Raw genomic sequence first — 22,654 nt, 5'->3', positions numbered from 1 at the left:
TTCCCCTCTGTTCATGCACACATATTTCCCTGTAAACATAATTTTTCACTGAGAAGAGAATTTGCTAGAAGCCCAGAAAGAAGCAACTGTACATACTTTACATGCAAGTGTTATGTACCTTAGCCATAAGCGTTGTTCCAAAGCCACCTTGATAATTATTAGCAGATGGTACTCCTTCCATCACTCCAGGAACAGGGTTGTATGTGTCACTTGACCAACAGCGACCTGAGCTCATATTTAGGATTTTGGCCAGCAGCTTTGGGTCAAGGCCTAATCTGTCAAAGGTCAAGGAAGAGAAGTGTTAATGTCAAAATGCACAAGATACGGGTGACTTGTTTTATATCTTAGGACCCTACCGTAATTCTCTCCCTTTATTATATGTAAGTCATGAAAAATGACAGAGTATTGATATTGGGGGTAGGGATGCTGTATCTTAAATCAAAGAGCATCAATCCACCATTTAAGCACTAGGCTTTCAGAGCTTTTTTCCTTTTGCACTAAGCAAATCCCCTTCACCTAGCAATTCTGAAAGTGCAAGCAAAATAAAGGCCCTCTGAGAACAGCAGTTCCCTTGTATTTCAATTACTAAAAGGCATTCTCTGTTCTGCTACCTACTATGTCACATACTTGTTCTTCATATCAAAATTGTATTCTCTAAAGCTGAACAAAGCAAAAAATTCACAAGCAAGTATGGCAGTGTGAAAGTACTTGTGTGATGTCTTTATACAGCAATGCTAGCGCATTTTTGATGTAAACAAGACAATGCAAATGATCCTGCTCTAATAATGTGAACAAAAATGCTACACTTACCCAAAAATATTACTACTGTATACATCTGTACATTCTTTGCTTTGCTATTATTAAATCTTCATTATATCCTCCTGCTTGTGGGGCAAGCCTGCCTCTCACTGTGAGATATGTTATCTATTCGCAAACATATTCTAGTTCTGGGTCAACTGTTGATAAGGTTACTGATTCTGATACAACAAAGCTTGTCCAAGTAGAAACATCATTTGTTCTATCACGGAGCTGATGGCATAAACTGCTGCTCAGTGTAGACCCTGAAAGTTCTTCAGTATTATAGGAAATTAACCCTCTTATGAATTCATATTTATGCTGATACTAAGTTGCAAGTGTAATTTTATATCAATCACATTTATACCAACGACAAGCACCAGCAGTTTATCTGGTCCTGTACAAATGTTCAGTTATACTCGTGACAAAAAGAAAAGCAATGGAATTATCTCCAGTAACAACCCAAGATGAGAAAAGGACATTGTAAAAGGAATATATCACAACCTTCTATAAAGGATTTTTGTAGAAGTCAACACTCTTTCCATTAGCTGTTACACCACAGATTCTTTGCCAATCTCCATAGCCATGGCGATCCCAGTACCACTTCCAATGCTGTAGCACTCAACATTTTAATTTGTAGGTGGGAAAAGTTCATTACCAATGGAAGAGTTGCTAAAATTTATGTCTATTTATTCCGGTAGACATTTTGGATTTGTAAAACTACATGTAAGACAGTGGGCCCTACAGCATGGCTCCTGTTCCTGTAACAGCACGTGTCTTCTGCAATTCTGCCCTCCTAATGCAAAGCAGGATCACTTTCTGTACTGCAAAGGGAGCTTTTTAGCATTACCGCTGTGCACTCTTTTTTATGAATTGCTTGCAGCAGCCTCTGGAATTCAATGGGAAGTCTCCTGCTGGCCTGAATGGGATCAAGCTTTATTCCCCTCCCCATTTTTTTCCCAACCTTCTGACTCAAATGAATGCTTTCAAATGCCATTTCTTTAAAAAATGTATTTTCCAGCAGTAATATGTTTTCAGAGTATTTGAATGGTACTTCTATTTTGCATAGTGCATCAAAGTCTTCATCAAGAGCCACTCTGAATATCTGCTTTAATTGTTGTCATCCAAAAATCCCGTACTGGGAGCAGACAATGCCTGAGCTTTCAGATACACAGAGGTTGCTTATTTTTGGCCAAAACAAATCTCTTGGCTTGTTTTTTTCCTTATTGTCGTTACATCCAGATCAGTATTTTTAACAATTTAGTGCCTGCTTGTGTCATATCTAGCTGCATGCAGAGGCCTGTAATTACAGCTATGAGTATACAAGACAGAGAGCTTATTATTTCAAAATGCATATAACCCTCCCAAAGAATGCTCTTCTCACAGTGTTCCAACTACCTCTTACTTTAAAAGATATGTGTGTATTATACAGACATGTAAAATATTGTCTGCACTAGATCTGGCCACTCTTGCTCTAGGAAAAGAGAAAGGAAGATAGTGTCAGTTTAAATCCCTGCTTCTTCAAAATTCATTGCTCTTAAACACCATGCAGATTCTCTTCAGGAGACCTGAACCTGTTTTTTTTTTTTCTCCTTTGCAGCAAGTGTATCATTAATAAGAGCAAGTTAGAAGTGCTTTGCATTTCATCTTTCTGAGGATTCATCCACTGGTGCATATATAACTGACAGTTAAATTAGACATATATTAAAATCAGTTACTGAAGTCATCCTCTGTCTTCCACTGTGCCCAAAGCTTGTAATGGTCTGAAACCAGCTAGAATATACAGTAATTGTCATTCAGTGAGAGTCTATCCTAGAAAGTCATGCTTCAGTGGAGAAGACTGAGTTTCCATTTGAAATCAACAAATTAATCCAAGACAGGTATCTGAAAGGGCAAGTTTAATAGGAAGCAGCTACTGGGCTCTCAACCATGATAAAATGTTATTGCTGTTTCCCTGTAAATTGGCTGGGAACATACGATACTCTCTGCATAAGAGCTCCATTGCTGTTCAAGAGATATACTGCTCAAGCTATCAAAATGATGACAGTCTGCCAGTCCCCATAACAACTTGCCATTGGACATGGTAAGAGCTTGTGCATGCGCGTGTGAATTTACAATTACCAAAATGTTCTTCTCCCTTATAAGCAGAAAAGAAGCCCATGTATTAACTGTACTTATAATAGAGCAAAAACAATTGCTTTCCTCAAATCAATGCTTCTTCAATAACATTCCTAATGAGCTGAACGGCAGAAACTCAGCAATGGACACACATACCAAAAAAAGGTTAAAGCAGGAACCCTTCCAGCCACTGCTAAAAACTCGAGTTTTGCTGAGCTTTGATAAAACCACATACTGAAATTTTCATATACTCCTCCAAGAGTTCAGTCTGGAACAGACAGAAAAATTGAAATGGCACCTCACAAAAATGATACATCCTGGTCTCATTTTAAGGTGTAACAACTGAAGTAGCTGAGCTGTTGAGAGAGTTTCTCATCTCAAGGTGCTTCAGATAAATATCACACGACATTGCAAATATTCAAGCAGAACCTTAGGACCCTTCTACAACAGCTAAAAATGCCAGAGCCACAGTGCTCCCAGAGGAATTCTTTTTTCAAGGCACTCTCTAAAATTTGCCATGGGGATGTGCCCAGGGCTAATCATCCCTCAGCCTGCAGCATATGCTCCTTTCTACGCTGTTGACTCCCATTTCTGCTCATGTCTTCCATCTACAGCCCAGTGGTACACACAGAAACCAGATCTAAAGACTGAAACTACATTTAGACTCAGCATCAGAGAGCAAAGTTCTTTTACTGGTTTTCATTTTATGAAAGCAAGCGGGCACAAATCCATATACAGTAAAATTGCTTAGGAAAAAGCTCTACTTGCAGCTTTTGATATAAATCTGGGTGCCACTGCAGTCCCTCATCATAGAGACAACTTCCTCTTCTGTTGGAAGTAGAAATGTCATTTTGCAGGGAGGTTATTGCCACAGAGTCCTTATTGCTCTCCTTGTCCCTTATATCCCAACCATATTAAGCAATCTTGCCCTGTCTTGTGTCACCACATAAGCCCTTCCCTGACTCTGTGCAGGCAGTTTCTGAAGGGACCGCAAGCTGCCTGACAGGCAGTAACTTCCATCTGATCTAAACACAAGCCAGGTATCAGCAGTATTTTAATTTCCGAGCTTTATTTTGCTAGTATCGGACATTGTTTCACTGGAACTCAGTTACTGACACTGAGATGATCAGCAAAAAGAAAAATAGTCTCTGGCTGTGAACTGTATCACTTAACGTTTTTATTTCTTATTTGTGAAGTTTACATGTACTCTGTGTGTTGGTTTGAAACAGTAAGTCAGTACAGTATTTTCCAATATGCACATTATCCATAAAACCATATAGTAAAATCTACTCAAGATTTTTCTACTGACAAGTTGCACTACCATGCTAGAAAAAAAGAAAATACAAATGACAATGTGAATTCATTTCCAGAATGTCTGCCACACCTTCTAACTTTTAGACATTCATAGTAGCGACATTCATAAAGCATCAGGAAATTAATGGAAAAAACAAAACAAGCCTTTCAGTGGTCAGAACTCAGGGTGGATTTTTTTTTTTTAAATTAGTTATGGAATCTAAATCAAATCACTTCTAGTGCAAATGAACACCTTCATTAGTAAATGAAGATGTTTAGTAAATAAAGATGATGACAGAGTAAAGTAGAAAAGCAAGTGGAATATAAATGCAGCAATTACATAGCAATATTGCTTATTTTTCTGCAAGTTTATTGTGGAATTTTTGCTCATTAATGTCAATTTTCCTTCCTCCTCACCACATTCTATTTGCTACTTATGTTGAATTTTGGAACAATTCTGTAATTTTAAATATCAAATAAATAAAACAATAGCAGATGTAATTTAAAAATGTGAAATGAATAAAACAGTAACCCTCTGCTTCAGAAAATGAAAATTTAGGCTTCATGGTTTACGAAAACATTAGAGAAGAGGTGGTTTATTAATAGAACTAATATCACACTGTTTTGAAGACTTAAGCTCAGACTATATATTTGTTTCTGGAAGGTGCTGTAATACGACTTTCTAGTTACATTTAGTTCAGTTAGCAATATTTTGAATAACTAATTATCCAAAGTCCCTAAAACTCAAGATTTAAATGATGTAGAAGATATACACAATGCATGACATGAAGATATTTTATATTCTATCTAGAAGTTAAGAACATGTCTAAGCTCCACAATTCCTATTATGAATTTTTTAGATTTCCAGTGTCTTTTACCATCGTTAGATCAGAGTCAGAATTCCTTCACCAGTTACGCATCAATCTAATAAATCATGTTCAACTTCCTACTCTCTCCAGACTATGCAGCCACACAATTCTTTTGAATTTTAGACTTGGAAAAAAATCTGTTAATTTTATTAATATAGCAACATTTCTAATAATTAGAATTGCAATTGTTAACTTGTATATTACAAATTTGTACACACCAAAAGTAGAAAAGCTCTTATTCTAGTTACAAGCAGAAGTGATCTTCTCCAGGATTTAAATCACAACACATTAAAATCAGTGCAAGGGTTCCAAATGACTTCATAAGGCTTTAAATGACTGCCGCTGTCTTAAAACTCATGCTGTTTCAGACTAAATGAGATTTGGCTCTTTGTATAATTTGGGTTACAATCAGCAGGTTTCTTCTGCAGTAAGTACACTTCCTTCTTAATTACCATGATTGTAGGGTAGGGAGATTTGTATATCGCCACCTTCACACTGGATTTTTGCTTACAAACGCTGAATACAAATTCAGCCAAAATTTAAACTGGAAAAGGGCAAAATGAAAAATGAAAATTCTCAACACCTTCAAGCTACAATGACTGCAGACATCAACCCATCCTGCACAGTGCTTATACGCCCAGAATATCTGTCTTCCAAATCTCTTGATTTTATTTTATATAATTCCTATAGAAGTAGATAAAAATATAATGAAAAATCAGTTGCATATGCTTTATTAAGTGAACCATGACTTAAAACAGAACCTGATGAAAGCTCTGCACTACACAGAATTACAATAGTTGTAAACAATGCTACTGTTTTATTATGGCTTGATGCAGACATGCTTCAGTATCTTACAGACTCTCAATTTGAAAATGTAAATGGTACAGGATATTGATAAACCAATTAGCACTGATGCAAAGCAAATTCCTCTTTTATCTCAATTACAACATGACAACTTAATAGGTCAAGATAGTCTAACATCTGAGACAAGGGCAATTCAATAAAACAACTGCATCTTGATATGGTAATTAAGAGGAAATGTGAATCCATTACATTGCCTCGTGTATGTGCACATATGTAGGCTTATTTATTTATTTATTTAAGCATTTGATGCCCTCTTGCCAGTTTTAGAGTGCATCAAATCCACATGAACACACGGTCTAAAGCCAGTTGATAAGTACCTACAATATCTGTAGTTTTAGCAGGCCAATTTTAAGGATGCAACTGTGCAGATAAATAATTCATGAAGAGCCCTTAAAACATACTCAATTGCAAGATAATGTCTTCCAACATAGGACTTCCCTGTCTATAAATTTGCAAATTATTTAGATCTGGCTAAAAAAGTTTATGAAAGGATCGAATACTGTGATATGAACTGGTACTTGCATGTACTCTATTAGAAAACAAAACAAAATCTCAAAGACTACAGCAAAATAAATAGGTTACAATTGGAAAGGGAAAATAATTTTGTTTGAATATGCTGCTACTTACAAGTCAGACGTACCAACTGCTAGAAAAGAAATGCTAGTCTTAGCATTGGCAAGAGTGTAGTGGAGCATACTCCAGCTTTTTGACAAAGTAGGAGCTTTGATTATGACAAATTGCAGTGATAACGTCAAACAGAAAGGTAGATATTTTTTTATGCTTTTTTTTATGCATTTAATATACATACTGTACTAGAAGTTTTAATTTACAATGCATTTTGGACTAATTTGGCAAAGTAAAAGCCAAGAAGAGCCATATGGGAGTATAATACTCTTAATATACTGTACATTAGCTTAGAATGCAAACACAAAGTTACCTCTATATTACCTTTGCATGTTTATAATGCAAGACAGACACTGTACATTGCACTACAACAAAACAAATAAACTCTTAACTTCAGAATGCAACAAGTATACAGCCAATACAGGAGAATATTCCTGTTCTGAAGAGCCCTACTTTACTTAAATAATCCCTTTAGCATGTTAATGGCTTTATAAAAGAACTTCTGGAAAGCGTTTATCTATGTCATCTAATCATCCTTGTCTCAGCAAAAGTCAGCCATAAACCACAAAAACTGTTAACACAGAAAAAATGCTTGCATCCAATACAAAAGTCAAACAAACCTGATTCCAAGATTCATAGCCTCAGCAGTTCCAATCATACTGATGGCCAAGAGCATGTTGTTGCAGATCTTTGCAGCCTGAAAATAAGTTAAACCGTCAATTACTTTCTGCATTTTCACAGTCCTAACATGGCAGAATCTTCTTTAACTAGATCTGGGACACTATGGTCAAATGTGTTCCGACAACTCTCTTCTAAAGGTAGCACCAGAAAGCACAAATCTATGATAGATAAAGTCAATGAAAGCTGCCCTGTGGCTCCTTCAGAGATTAGGAAATATTTTTTTCTTAGTCTAGTAGCTTGGTTAGCATACATGGCATGTAAATGCTCTTTGTCCTTCAGAACATTCAGTAAATCTAAATTTAGAAGAAACAAAATCAAAATCTGTGTCCTCTAAGGAGTATAATCTCAACAAGCCAATGTGGAGAAAAGCACCACATCAGATGGTTTTTGTGGTAAGCTATACAAGTTATTTTACAAACACATGGTTGAAGACAAGTGAACAAGCAAAGGAGTATGAAGATACATTATCATGCATTTAGTACTGGAATAAAAGAGTAGGTATCATTAAAGAAAACCAAAGCAACAAAAATAAAAGACTGAGATGACTAGTAACCCCTCAGGAAGCATTACCTGTCCAGTTCCAACCTCTCCACAGTAGACCACATTAGAACCCATGCATGTCAGTAACTCTTTGGCAGCATCAAATTCTTGTTCTACTCCACCAACCATGAAAGTAAGGTTTCCAGCTCGAGCAGCTCCAACACCTGAATCAGGACAACATTGAATTTAATATCACTATTTAAAAAAACTGTGGTAGTTTATTCTACCAGTAAGGGTCTGATGATGTAAAATTTATGTGCTTAACACTTCACTTTACGATAAACCTCCCAAAGCCTAAGTAAAAGCAAGCCTACAGTCCCATTACTTGCAGGATCAGAGATCTTAATTCTCAAACATTTGATGAAGATAAAGCCACGTTATCTTTCAGGCATACTGGTGGATAAACAATTCACAAGATTTACAGACAACTGGCAGTATCACTATAGTTTCATACAAAGAAACAATCAACCCTTCCCTGCAACTTTGCACCCAACAAAATTCACTGTATCTGAACTACTAAAAAAAAAATCTATTTTTTATAACTACTCTGCATACAACTGTTGTCAAACTACTGCTCAAAGTTAAGTCTGCTTCTACCAGCTTTTCCAAACCTAGGCTAATTTTTATCAATGCTTTCTGATTTTCATGTAATTGAACATCTAAAAGACACAGACATATAAAACCATTACTTCTGAATCCCTGCAGTTTATTACATTTCTAATCTGAAGCAAAATTCTACTTAATTTGAGAAACGTTGAGTTTCCAAGATAAAAACTTAACACATATACAATGACATAAAGAACTATGTAAAAAAACAATATAAAAATGATTCACGCACACAAACACACTATACCCAGTTTTATTCCTATAAACCTGTCCTGTCTTTATCATAGGTCAGTAAGCACACAACATAGTTCTTTGATTATATATTTCCTAAGCACAAACCCAGCAATTTTTTTCCATGAAATACGCTATTCCTCAAAAGAAGCCCAATTCTAATAAGAATTACTCGTACATCCTCCATCTCCCCATCCCCAACATTTAATGGATAGAACTGCTAGGAAAATTTGGCCCAAACTGATGAACACAGCTTCCTCACTATTTTTCACTCCAGCAAGAAGCATAGCCCCTGTATATTTTCTGTTCTACGCATCAAACTTGGTCTGTTAGCATGTACATCTGTAGATAACAACCTACTGTCAAATTAAATGTGCTCAACTAGGTACAGTGTTCTTACACATAGAATGTCCCAGTGAAACAGTTTGTGCTTCCTCCACATGGCAGACCATTTGGATTTCATTTCTACAGTAAATCAGGCTGCGCTCCAGCTATGGTTCACAGTTCTTTGTTGCCAACTAGCTACCATAATAAACATTAATAAATATTAATAAATATTTCTATTGAAATAGTTTCCAGAGTGTAACTGGAACTGCCTTCAGTGAGCTAGTTGTTGTGTAGTGACAAGTGAAAAATGCATAAAAAGCTTATCAGTTGAAGACAGAACTTTTTTAAAAAATAAGCAAAGAAACAAAAAATACAATCTAACCTCAAATAGCAAAAAAGTTATTCTGTTAGAAATATATCCTACTTAAACAGGACATTTCTGTTTTCATTGTGCCCCAGTAATAAATGAAATTATGCAATAAAAACAATAGAAAAAACAATAAGGCCACAACTAAGCCAAGTTTTTGCACAAAAAGTCCTGATAAGGTGAGCAATCATACCAAGCTCATCAGAGCTTCTCTCAACTTAAAGCCTTAAGGCCCTGTAAGTGCTGCACCACAGCTAAAGAGTGAAGCAGTCAGTACTGGACTTCCTTTTCGACATCAAGGGCAGTTACACTGCAGCTCCTCACGCTGAAGAATTTGAAGAGTTTTTGATAGCTTTCCCATTAAAATTCCAATTGATGTACTGTCTTTGTGCAACTGCTCTGTGTGACTATGTCTACCAATGCCCCTTTCTGTATCTGTCAAGCATTTATTTCCCCCATTCTGCCTTCCAACATGTATCTCCTTTTGAAGTCACTGAAGAATTTCAGACAAATTTGATAATCAAGCTCTCAAAAATAGTAAATACCTACCAATCATGTGAAAATAGGCAACAGAGAAAAGAGGCTTCCACTGAAGAAGTACCTGCTCAACCTACATTACCACCTAGAATCACAGAATCACTGGATTGCTGGGGTTGCAAGGGACCTCTCAGGATCAGGAAGTTCAACCCTGCTGCTCGAGCTGAGGCAGGTTGCCCAGGACCATGTTCAGTCGGCTTTAGAATGTCTCCAAGGATGGAGACTCCACAGCCTCTCTAAGCAACCTCTTCCAGTGTTTTACTATCCTAACAGTAAAAAAGTGTTTTCTTGTGTGTCAGATAGTCTTTCATGTGTTTTAATTTGTGCCCATTGCCTCTTGTCCCGTCACTGGGCATTACTGAGAAGGTTCTAGCTCCCTCTTCTTCCTTCTATCCCATCAGGTTTTTATACATGTTGGTAAGACTCCCCCTAAGCCTTCTCTTCTGGCTAAATAGTCTCCGCGCTCTCAGTTTCTCCTCATATGAAAGATGCTTCAGTCCCTTCATCATCTTCATGGTCCTTAGCTGGACTCACTCCAGTAAATCTGTATCTTTCTTGTACTGGTGAGTGCAGTAACTGGAGCATCCAGAAGAACTCAGTCAGGTCCAGGACTTCAAAAAAGATCAGTCTGTACATACAACTGTTGAGGTACTGAAATATCGAATGGTAAAGATCTTCCCGCTCAGGTTGAGAGACACCCTATTTGCAGCCAATCCTTAATCTCACTAGAACAACTCCTCCTTGGGCAACTCACAAGAACTGTGCTAAGGGCAAAGCCCAGATTTAGAGCTAACACAAACAGGTCATTGTCATCATGTTGGCTACCAGTTTACTATGTACATGACCACAAAGATTGCTACATTAATAAACACAATGATTTTCATTCCATTCCTCTAGCTATTTTTATTCAAACCACATAATAGCCTTTACCACTAATCCTGTGATCTGACCTGCAGCAAATTAAGTAGACAATTTAAGTCAAAGCTTACAAACAAAATCCAGTACTATCCATCATAGGTCAATAGCCTTGTATCTAGATTACAGACTGCTAAATAGCTTCAGAGAGTCATTTATTAGAGCAAAATTAATGCTGACAATAGTTTTCAGCTGGTTAATCTTCTGACAGCTGCACTCTCTCACTTGTTCAAACACATTTCACATAGAAAAAATAAATTAGTTAGGTAGAAAAAAAGAGCAATTTGTTGTATAATGCAGAAGGCTTGGAAAATTCTCTTTTTAAAAACAAAAACCTGTTTCCTTCATGGTAAATTTTATCATCTAGGGTTCTTACCAACTATCAGCTATTTTATCACAAGCAACACAGCGAATTTATAACACTGGCAATTTAAAAAAATTCCGGCAGGGAGTCTAAGAGTACAAGAACTGTAACTTCAGCTAAAAATAGAAATAAAAAATCATTAGACAAGAATGCACAGCTTTATTTCACAATCACAGATTCCTTACCAACAACACAAGCCAGTAAAGTATTATCAGCTTCTAACAGTAAGAGGAGCAATGAAGAAAGCAGCGCAGCTAATACAATTTTAAAAAGCCAATGATTTTTTTTTATCTTTTGATTTTTTTTAAAGATCTCTTACCACCTAAGAGATGTATGTATGTATGTACCACTGCTCATTAGGGTCAAAAGTCCTTCAGAACAGATTTGTTCTTTCTAAAATACAAAAAGCCTCTTCTCATCTTCAGGGAATGGTTTTCTGAGAAACTGTATTTGTGATTAGCATATGAAGATTTCCTCTGCTGCAAAGCAAGACTGCTGGAGCCTGTGGCTGCAGTCACAGAATCACAGGTTGGTCAGGGTTGGAGGTGACTGGAAGGAGCCCGGCCCCGTCCTCCTGCCACCCACCCTTAAGGTGTTGGTACGCACGGGTGAGACCCCCCTCGGCCTTCTCCAGCTCCACAGCCCCAGCTCTGCCAGCCTCTCCTCACCAGGGAGGTGCTCCAGGCCCCTCACCAGCTCCGCAGCCCCCGCTGGGCCCTCCCCAGCAGCTCCCCGTCTCCCGTGACTGGGGAGCCCAGCGCTGGGCCCAGCACTCCCGATGGGCCTCACCAGCCCGAGCAGAGGGGCAGGATCAGCTCCCTGCACCCGCCGGCCACGCTGCCCCTAACGCGCCCCAGGGTCCTACCCGCCTTCTCGGCCACAGGGCCACCGCTGGCCCGCGGGCAACCGGCTGTCCCCCAGCACCGCCCGGCCCTTCCCCGCAGAGCTGCCCCCCAGCAGCCCCCCCCCAGCCTGTGCTGGTGCAGGGGCTGTCCCTCCCCAGGGCAGGACCCCGCGCTGGCCCCTGTGGGACCCCACGAGGTCCCCTCCCCCCGGCTCTCCAGCCTGCCCAGGCCTCGCTGAGGGCAGCACGGCCTGCTGGTGTCCCGGCGGTTCCTCCCAGTTTGTGCCATCGGGAGACCTGCCGAGGCTGCGCTCCGTCCCCTCAGGTCACCGGTGACCCAGCTGAACGGGACGGGACCCGGTGCTGAGCTGGGGCACAGCGCTGGCTACAGGCCCCCAGCTGGGCTCTGCGCCGCTGGTCACAGCCCCCGAGCTCTGCCCTCAGCCCCTGCTCAGCCCACCACTGCCCGCTCACCCAGCCAGCTCCTGAGCTTGCCTGGGGGCTCTGGTGGGGGCACTGCCAAAAGCCTGGCTCAGGTCAACGTAGGCACCGTCCACCGCTCTCCCCTCATCTACCAAGTCCTACGCTCAGCTTCTCTAGGATGATCCCCCCACACCTGTGTGCAGAAAGAGGTCGCACCAGCAGATCCCACAGAGTAGCTCAGCTCCATGTGGGAGTCATAACACCATCAGAGTTTTTCCCAGAGATATAAACTGGCAGGAACAGGTTTTCAAATATATATGATAAGAGGTCTAGCTAGTGGAGAGACATGCAAAAAAATGTATCTGGGAAGAACCATGTTGAGAAGTTATAAAGTAGTGCTGCAGTACTTTATACCACAGCATATAACGTGGAGATGGGTTTCCTGCTATGGTGCAAAAAGGTTTTGGAGTAAGATCTGAAAAATTAATTTATTTTATCGGAAGAGGTACACAAAGAACTGGTCTTCAAACTATCCTGTCGCTTCTAGCTGAGTTACATGTGGGGCAAGGATTAGTTCAATCCACGTGCTTCTCACTTTCATTGCCACTGGACTGCTCCATGAACCTGATGCAGAGTGGTTGCCAAGTTCAAAATTTTAGATGAAAATGTGAATAATGTGAATGGTGACTTAGAAGCCCTCATATGACAACAGAAACTGGTCCCAGCTATCCTGGGACAGTTTGGAGGTGACTTCGAGTTTTAGCCTCCAGGCCTGGCAGCCTAGTTCAGTAGCCAAGGCATCCTGGCTTTCCATATTCACTTTTCATTGCTTATTACAACAGTATTTAGTGCGTTAGAAAAAGTCTTTTTAATTGGCCACTGATGTTTCTGGTACCAAAAAAAAAAAAAAAAAAAAAAAAAAAAAAAAAAGGAACTCTTACCTCTATAGTTACATCATTAAAGCAGCTTGGCTTCAATCACCTTGCTTATTATTAAGAATACAATTTGCTAGAAAAAAACAATGTTCATGTAAAGATGTTACAAGAGAGTATCTGCTTTTGGTTTTAATGCATTTATTGTTAAAAACAAATGATACTATAAGGCTATGTGCCACAGCATCATCACAGTGGTGATGCTGAAAATGGTTATACTGCTGAAAACACAAAGCACCCAAGCATATCGCTGTGCCAAAATATTTACACCACTGTTGCCTTGCACCTACAGACAAAAAAATTTGTTGCTGACAAAGTTGAGAAGAAAAACTGAAACAATGTGAATACAGCTGTTTCAGAGACTCCAAAGGACAAGCTGGACATGAGGGCTGTAACATCAAGAAGTTTAGGCAAAAAACCATCTATTTTGTCATTTTTTTATTCAACATAGTCTATTGAGCACTTTTAACAACTAATTTTGTGATCTAAATTGAAAAAAAAAAACCCAAGAAAAATAGTGCTAGAGTTTTAATCCTCTCTCCCGTTTTACAATGTTGCACTCTCAAGTGTAAGAGTTGAGGCTTTGCCTGTTGCGCTTTGGGAAATGCAAGGGAACACTGGTCCTTTATTCCAGTATTTTTGCAAAAATGCAGCTTAAGTGACTGCAGTTGCCTCAGACAAGCAGGTTCTTGTCATGTTTGCTCTCTTTCAGATAGGTTGAACTTGAAAGCCTGCATCTGTGTATCTTTTGTGTGTGTGTGTTTTTAAGGACTAAGCAATTATTTTTAAGTACCTGCCAGCTCACATGAAATACTTTGTCTTTTGCAACTCACAAAAAGTTAAAGGAAGACACACAAGGAAAGATTAACAGAAAAGGTTACCACTGTTTTGCTACATATATAAATGCAAAACTAATTAAAAGGCATGTATAGGCGAAACCAGCTACAAATCCCTACTGGAAATAAATGCAGAATATTTTAAACCACACTATAAATTTAAAATAACAATGAGGATACTACTTATTTCATAAAATATAAATAGGGTATAATTTTTTTCTACTTGTCCATAGACACCGTCTGCCATCCTCAATCTTTTTCCAGGAAACACACACACTAAACCGTCTCAGAAAAAAAAAGCCCACAACAAACCACCACTCAGAGCACTTGTGTTTCTCCCTATTGCAAAAATCAGCATCAAAGCTAGACCTATGAAGCTATTCTGCTGCCATATAACTAAAACACAGTAAATCACTTAATTTGCTCAAAAGAACTTAAATGTTTTAACCAGTCTGCCATCAGCGGAGATAAAGAAGAGGGCCGATGGGACCGAGCTGCAATGTGAGCCGTCTTTAAAATGCAATTGTTCTAATCATTTTCTACAGATGCAGCCTCACAAGGGGCTGCTGTCACAGGGACCATTTACGACTTGTTATGGTGTCTCTATTGTTTACCAGGACGTTTGCTAAAAAGGCGACAGCTGGGACAGAAAGCTGCTCCTCAACGAACAATATAATCCCGTGAAAGTAATCAACAAATTTAAGGGTGTTAATTAACTTTACACTTTATCATGTTCAATTAGTTGTCCTTTCTCAAAAAGATTGCCGTGCACAATCGGTTTAGAGCGTGCCATGTTTGATTTGTAAGTGATCACTGTTTCTGTTTCAAAGTCCATGTCAGATGTTCTCTTGGGTTTTGGTGACACAGATGAATGGCTCCGCACATGTTAGGGGGTGATCTGGTTTAACATAAACCAGCATAACATAACCCCTTGTTAACGTATTGCTGGCCTTTGCAGAGCAAGAACAGAAACGCCCGTGCACACGGACGCACACATACATGCATAAAACCCCTGCAGCAGCACCACAGACAACGACTCAAAGTTTCATTTTTGCTGAAACGCACAGACACAAATAAATGGGCAATTTTTCATCATTATATCTCAAAGCAAGACTTGTCTTACAGGGGCACGCTTGGGATCATTTCTTCCCAGCAAGATCCCTAGTTCTGCCGCATTATGTACTATGCACAAGCGCCTTCGTACATTTTACATAACACACGCTGCCTTTTCTAATGGCAGCTGAGCAAACGCTGGGTAGATGCGCTAACTTCTTGTGTATATCAAATTCTGTGGTGGCTTTTAAATACCTGTACTGCATTTATAATGGCAGAGATTCTAGAAGAAAGTTGAATTAATCTATTATTAAAATTTTCCCTTTAACGCACCATTCCTGCTTGCTAATGGGACAAGGCAAAGCTCATGATGAAGTGACAATGTACTTGGAAGTGTACCTTAATGAAAGTCATTGCTGTTTTTCTCTTCTGATAAATAGAGCTTTGCATCACCGTATCTCATAAACTAGTGATGTTTGAACAAAAAGGGAAATGGAGGTTCAGGTCAATGCTTTGAAGATTTATACAGCTAGCACTCAATATTACTCCAGACCAAAGCACGCTTATGGAAGTCGAAGCATCTCTTCACAGCATAATTCAATTTACAATTTCTTAAGAGTATGGCTGTACAAAGAAAAAAAGTCTAGCGGATTTTTATTCTGCAGCAACCAGCAAATTAAATACACATTAGCATTGTTATTTAAGCAGTTACGTTGTACATAAAAACAAACTGCAAAAAAGCTCACCCAAAGCCCAAAACAAAAATGCAAAGAAAGCCCAATGGAAAAGTTGTTAACTCTGAAAGCTAATAATGGACTAGGTTAAATATTTAAGAGGAAATTATAGACTATATCAGAAATAGCTGAAACCACAAAACAAAGCAGTAGAAAACACTAGTTTTCTGCTAGGAAGATCTGCAGGGAGAAGGGAAGCGGTCGATAGATCCTTAAATTGGAGGCAATAGCTGTTCTTCTATCCCAAGTTGGCAGCTGCTACATTTGCAGACCTGGTTCATTATTTACCCATAATGACCATCAAGCTCCAGTCAAAGTCAGATCACAACAACTGTCAGCAGCTCTTTTAATTAGCCTTCTTTGAATTCAGATAAATATCACAATAGCCCAGCTTCTGCTGAAAAAGCAACAGAAGACTGCAAGGAATAAGCTGCTCTGACTTCCTAACAAACAGTATTGTGAAAAAGTCCAGAGAATATGAAGTTGGTTGTTGGTTTTTTTTTTAATTGAGGAAGGTATGGTGATGTGCACATTATTATTTTTCCCTCACGCAATATTCATATCACGACCTACAATTCTTGTTTATGTGCAAATTTGTGCATCTCAAATGCCAACTCCAAGCGTTACTCCACAATCAAAAAGGTAAACTTTAAGAGATGGTTTACAGGTACTAATTAAATCTCTAACCTCTGTGAAATCATATGTTTTGAAAGACTGAATCAGAATTAAGGAATGCACATATTAACAGGATTATCCTCTCTCCTAATTTATCTCCTTCTGTTTGTTTATCCTCAGGGAACATAATCTTCTGTTGCATCAAGCCACTCTCATTCTCCCTGTGTCAGCAGCAGAATAATAATTCCCTCCTCCTCCTCCGCTCCCCCTCCCACAAGCACAGGCAAGAATGAAGGCGAGTGGATCAGACTGTGTGCATCAGCATTAATGCTCAATGCAGCTATTTTCTTAGTAGTAGCAGAGACTGAAAGAAAGATGTAAGAGAGGTGAACAATATGCTACCTGTTCTGGGCAGCCCAGCAAGAGAGGGAGAATTAAATAGTTTGCCTCCTACAATAACCTGAAGGCAGAAGATGCAGCCTTCTGTTGTAAGACTGCTGTAATAGCCTTTCTTTAGCACTTCCCTTGCTGGGTCCCTGTTTTGCAAGATGCTGTCCAAAGACAAAAGACAGTACCAAACTCTCCGGTCCCACATGCCAATCTGAGAAGTGTTGCTGTAAACGAAAGGATCTTCAAGAGCCTCAAGGAGAATACACTTAGGGTTTTACATGAATCATGAGGGTACATGTATATAAACAATAGGTACATACATGTATTATAGTAGCCTAAGATATCCCTTTTGGGCACAGAAAAATTATGTAAACATCCCCAGGAACTGAAGGTAGGAAGTAGTGTAGAGGAAAGGATAAAGAACTGATTAAACAAAATAGGCAAAATGGTAATGAGAAGCTTTATGCTTTTAAAGGAAGCCCTAAGTGGAATTGTATAGGGATTAGTACTTGAACTTGGCCATGGATGCTAGACTAGAAATCTTCAATCTGATTTAGATATATTATAGAAGGACATCAAAACACAGAAAAGAATATATAAATCACACAAAAACTGAGTAGAAGCTGTTTTTAAGGCAGTTTAATATGAGGGGAATGCACCAGGAAAATTTTACGAGACAGTATTAAGTAGCAACTGATGTCTCCAAAAGGATTAGCCAAAGAAAATAAGTTGCAAAAGGCAAATACATACAGAGGATACTTTAACTTTTTCAACAGAAGTACAAGCTGGAAGGCCTGATGAGATCGTTCTGTCTGCAGCATTTTTCCTTAAAAGCACCACATTTAGTTCTAGTCATTCTAAGTCAAACAGAAATATCAAAGCACCTGAAAAGCTACCAGGTAAAAAGGTTAACAGCACTGCAATAAGAGAGGAAATGAAGTACAATTGATTAAGTTATTTGCTTATTTTTAAAATCCAAAATACTCTATCAAAAAACATTTTAAAACAGTAGTTCATATCAGTCTTTTTTCCTATTCTCTCCCTTTAATCCATACTCCACCATAAAAGGCCTAGACAACAGAAAAATTCCTTAGGTGTTCTTGCTGGAGTACCAGATTTGGCTACTTCTTTACCCATTCCTAATATTTAGTTACATGGTCCAAATGTCATTTGGGGCTGCAGACCTATACAGAAAGATTAAAACACAACAATAAGTATCTACAGTTGTGGACAGCAAAACTAACTGCACAGAACTTACCACAGTTCAAAACAAGTATTTCATTTTTTATCTGAACATCAGCAAGAAGGCTGTACAGCCAGTGAAGAATGGGAGCAGTATATTCTGTATTTCCAAGATATCCAAGTCTCAAAGCGGACTTCAGGACAGTCCAAATGTAAAGCACAAGGCACTAAGCTATCTGATTAACCATTGCTAAGTTCTGAGTAAGCACAGCATCAAATACAACAGAAATATTGAATACAAGAGAAACAAAGAAAATAACCCATCATCTTCATGCCCAGTGCTACTGTTTGAATTTCTAAGAGAAGATCCAAAAATGAAATATGAACATCACACAGCTTCTCAAATACGTGGGCCAGCGTTAACCCCCTGCACAACAATTTAGCAAACAGGCTCTAGCACTATTCCTATCTTGCCCAGATGAGGCTTCAAGTCCTAGAAATAAAATTTCATCTCAATCACACAGCATGAAAACAAGAGTAATTTTTGTCTGGCATTAGAAAGGTGACAGAGCTGCATATTTAATACCCATTGAGGTCATCACAACCTTTTCTTCAGAAGATTCCACTCTATGCAGCAGATCAGCAACCAGAAAATAAGACTATAGGAGAAAAAGCTCAAAGGGATGAACGTCTATAAAGTCCCTTTAGAAAAAGAGAAGGTAAAATCCCAGGAGAGCTGTTCTATCTGCTCTAACTAGAATCCACAGACAATACCAAAATTAACAACATCAAAACCACAAAAGCTTAATATTTGTGTGGGATAGCAAAAGCCACAAATAGAACCAATAGTCCACCCTGCCATCACAACTTTTCATCTCATCTCTTCTGACTGAGCAACATACAGGCAAATTCATGACCAACAAAACCAGACGTGTGGCCAACCTTGCTGAGCTCTGTCAATTACAAAAAGCAGTTAGCCATACACCACTACATTTGCAGATTTTGCTAGTTGGACTTGAATGTCTCTGTATGCAAAGTATGAAATAATTATGCATTCTGCCTTAACTCCACAGTAAAATGCAAGCATGTATACATGGCATCATGGAATAGCTATGTAATTGCTGAAACCCTTTTATTATCAAAGAAAAAACCAAGAACTTTTGAAGGAAAAATAAACCAGGAATTTTTAATATTATTGTTTACATTATTTCTCCAGTATTGGTACAACCATAACAAGCAATTAATCCCTTTTTAAAAAAAATAAAATACTTGAAATGCTTTAGTCCTTTATGATTTTCTTTGACATGGTATTCTCATATAGGTCCCCAAAAGGAACAAAATACTGTAGCATGCTTTTTTGCTGAATAACAAAGGCATTAAACACATTGCAAAAAAAAAAAAAATCACACCGAAGTATGCATTTAAACTGCATTGCTCAACAGGTAGGGGTTAAAGTGTTCTTAACAGAATGTTTGCTTCTTAGAAAGCCAGCTTCAGAAGCCTAAAGTCATGCAGGTAAATTTCTATTGATGCATTCATAAGTCCTTTCCTTTATATAAGAAAATAAAAACATCGTAAACACAGAAAAATGAAACAATAAGCATTAAAATGAGGTGGAACGGCATAGCATACCTATTCCTAAGCATTTCTAGTTCACCTTAGAGCTGAAGATGTAGCAATGCTATACGCCAATCCCAAGCAGTAGGGGTGTATTTACATTCACAGCATTTAAAAATTAGCTAGTATTTAACAGCAGGAATATAACAGAACTTTAAAATAAAATAGCAACATACAGCCAGAAAGAAGCGTCAGACAGGTAATTTTAAAATAAATCCATCTCCAGTATTTTCTGCTAGAGAGTTGCCCAGCTGTGAGTTTTAATTTTACCTGTTTCTGGGTACAATCTATGACAGGACAACTGATAAAGCTTTACCAACTGAAATCGGAAATGAATGCTTAAATAATAGGACTGTAGACCGCGTTGAACATTTTTGAATGAACTTTTGAACCTTGTCCCTGTCATCAGTGGTATAAGACTCATAATTTTTTCTTAGAATCTGAACCACTGTCAGAGTGCATTGCTTCAGATATGTCCGTCCTTTCTGCCAGCACTTTGGCATTGAATCTTGCCACTGGATACAGTAAACAGCCCACACGGTCCATCTCTCAGCTTCTCCTTTAAAATATATGCCTATTCTTAAGCATGCCTAACTCTATATCCATAAAGTAACAAAGCATTTTCTGCTGCCCAGTTTCAGCATATTCACAGTTAATTCTCAAACCTTTTATTTGGCACTGAAAAGACAAAGCAGTGTAATAATGCAAGATGACAACTGCTAGAAAAGCTGCCTAAACTGGAAAGATACAGAGCTTCCTTTTAAGGAATCCCTTTGTTACAAGGCCTTTCCCAGTTCTATTTCCTGTTTAGGGAACCTCTGCACATAATTCCATCATTACTCCTCTGCAAAACAGATAGTGTATCTCTTTCAGGCAACAAGATTTAGCTTTGCCATCCAGCCTAAAATGCAATGTACTTTTCAGTGTTCTCAAATGTATTTGATACCACTTACCCAATGAGTTCAAACCCTGGTAATTTAATTAAAAGTCATACTTCTTTATGTATGAATTAATTTTAAGTTTAGTATGGAAATATTTTTAAAAAGAGAGACTATTTTTATTATTACTTTTATTATTTCAGGATCAGCACATATGCAATCATATGGTTCAAATTTACAAATCTTTACTTGCTCCAAATGCTGCACTTCCATGAAACAAAACACATTTTCATATTTAACTGTACTAAATGACAACTTCAGGAGACTCAGTATAAAATAATTCATGTACCTCCTTTTCCCCACTACCTTTAACTGTTCCAACGCTATAACTTAGGCAATTTTGCACAAAACCAAATTAACCTTTTTTCTTTAATGTAAAGTATCTAAAGTCAATACTCTCCCTGGTTTTCTATTAAAAAAAAAAAGAAAAGAAAAGAAAAGAAAAAGAGTGCATTTTGCCTATGAACAGAATCAAGAGGGTAACAAAGTTAATTATTTCTCATAATCAGTAATTATGATTAGATAAGAGAGTCTTTGGTAATGAACTGCTCTAATGATGGAGGACCTCCATCCTAAGAAATATAATAGTACATTAACATAACTGTGTATGCAAAGTATATAGAACCACTGCCACAGTTAACTTGTCATTGAATGATTAAATAGGAATTCATAATTAGAAAAATCCACAGTGTAATTTATTGGCCTTCCTGACAGTTCTGGTTCATTAGAAGTTGATTACCGAACAGTGACCCCTAGTGGCTCACAGTTTTGTCATGCTATCTTGTTTCTCTTGGCCGTTTTAGATGCTATTTAACCGGGGGGTGGGGGAGGAATTTAAAATGTTTCCCTTCATAATTCCTATTTTTTTTCCTTCTCTTAAAGTACATAGTGTAGTAACTGCTTTAGAAAAAGGTTTCACTTTCTGTAACCGTTTACATGAAAGTGTAAAAATGTACATATTTGTGAATCCCCTCCCAACTTCTCAGTTTTAAAGTTAATACTGAGGTTAACATGGTTCTCATGCTAATTAATACTTAAACACTGATTAAACATAATGCCTTCTAGAAAAAAATACTATTTTAAAAAATCACTTCTCCAGTGAGGTTACAAAGACCTTGAGAAGTTCATACTTTAAGTAAGCCTTTGTACCAAGAGTCACTTTTGCACCAAAAAAATGTTATACTGGCTCAGACGGAGGGGGCAGAGGACAAGGAGGGAGAAAACTCCCCAGTTCTCTGCTCCAGGTAGTAGAAAAAAAGCCCAACATTTCACATTAATTGGTAAACACATGCCTTGCAAACTCTTAACTCAGATTTCATTTTTATGAACGCAACTTAAATTTTAAGTAAGATTTGCTTTAAACTGCAAAGCCTTTTAAGCATTAAAGAGTGGAATTTCCCCTCATTCAACATAATTAATCCACTGTTAAGCTATTTAGGCAGTCTTCTATTTTAAAATTTTCCACTATGGTAGATACGCTTTTTCTTGCACTAGGACAGTGGCTTTTTTTTTAAAAGTATGAACGTTTTTAACAGGAAGTAGCACATCTGAAACTAATATAGAAGCCCCTGAAACCCAGCGTTAAATAAAAATCCATAGTCAATGAATACAAGCTATTTAAATTTCAGTTGTTTTCATTTTGCATCTTGTTCTTTTTCCAAAACTAACATTTTAGAAATGATGCACATGTATTTTTCTTCACTTTTGTCTAACACGGAACTGGCTACAAAAATTCTGTTCCTTTATCGGAGAAAAGCCAGAAAATAAACCGCACAGTCCTGTTTCATACATAGATTTTTTTAGAGAACTACTCCAGTCTCCGAAATGGGGAGAAGTCAGTCATCCTTGTACGCTGGAAACACCTTTAACAATTACTATAAACGGAGAAATGGATAGCTACAGGATAGAGACCCCCACCCCAATTTGTGTGTGTGTGTGCGTGTGCGCACAGATGCACGT

General features: G+C 38.2%; 1 protein-coding gene and 1 long non-coding RNA gene across 2 annotated transcripts in view; one reads left to right on the top strand and one right to left on the bottom strand.

The window, feature by feature from the left end:
- The window catches only part of HIBADH (3-hydroxyisobutyrate dehydrogenase), an 82,060-nt gene that overhangs the window by 6,043 nt on the left and 53,363 nt on the right, over positions 1-22,654 (bottom strand). The window contains exons 5-7 of the mRNA XM_080386505.1: positions 7,815-7,948; positions 7,184-7,260; positions 119-275 (exon numbers count right to left, since the gene is read on the bottom strand). Coding sequence (XP_080242631.1) covers positions 119-275; positions 7,184-7,260; positions 7,815-7,948 — 368 coding nt within the window. The remainder of the gene's footprint in view (positions 1-118; positions 276-7,183; positions 7,261-7,814; positions 7,949-22,654) is intronic.
- On the top strand, positions 7,955-21,140 carry LOC308063474. The gene is made up of 2 exons (XR_013927974.1): positions 7,955-18,623; positions 18,665-21,140. It is a non-coding gene; the product is annotated as an uncharacterized lncRNA (long non-coding RNA).

This window comes from Falco punctatus (genome assembly GCF_963210335.1).
Source record: "Falco punctatus genome assembly, chromosome: 4".
NCBI classification, from domain to species: domain Eukaryota; kingdom Metazoa; phylum Chordata; class Aves; order Falconiformes; family Falconidae; genus Falco; species Falco punctatus.
This window is presented reverse-complemented; position numbering and strand designations above follow the sequence as displayed.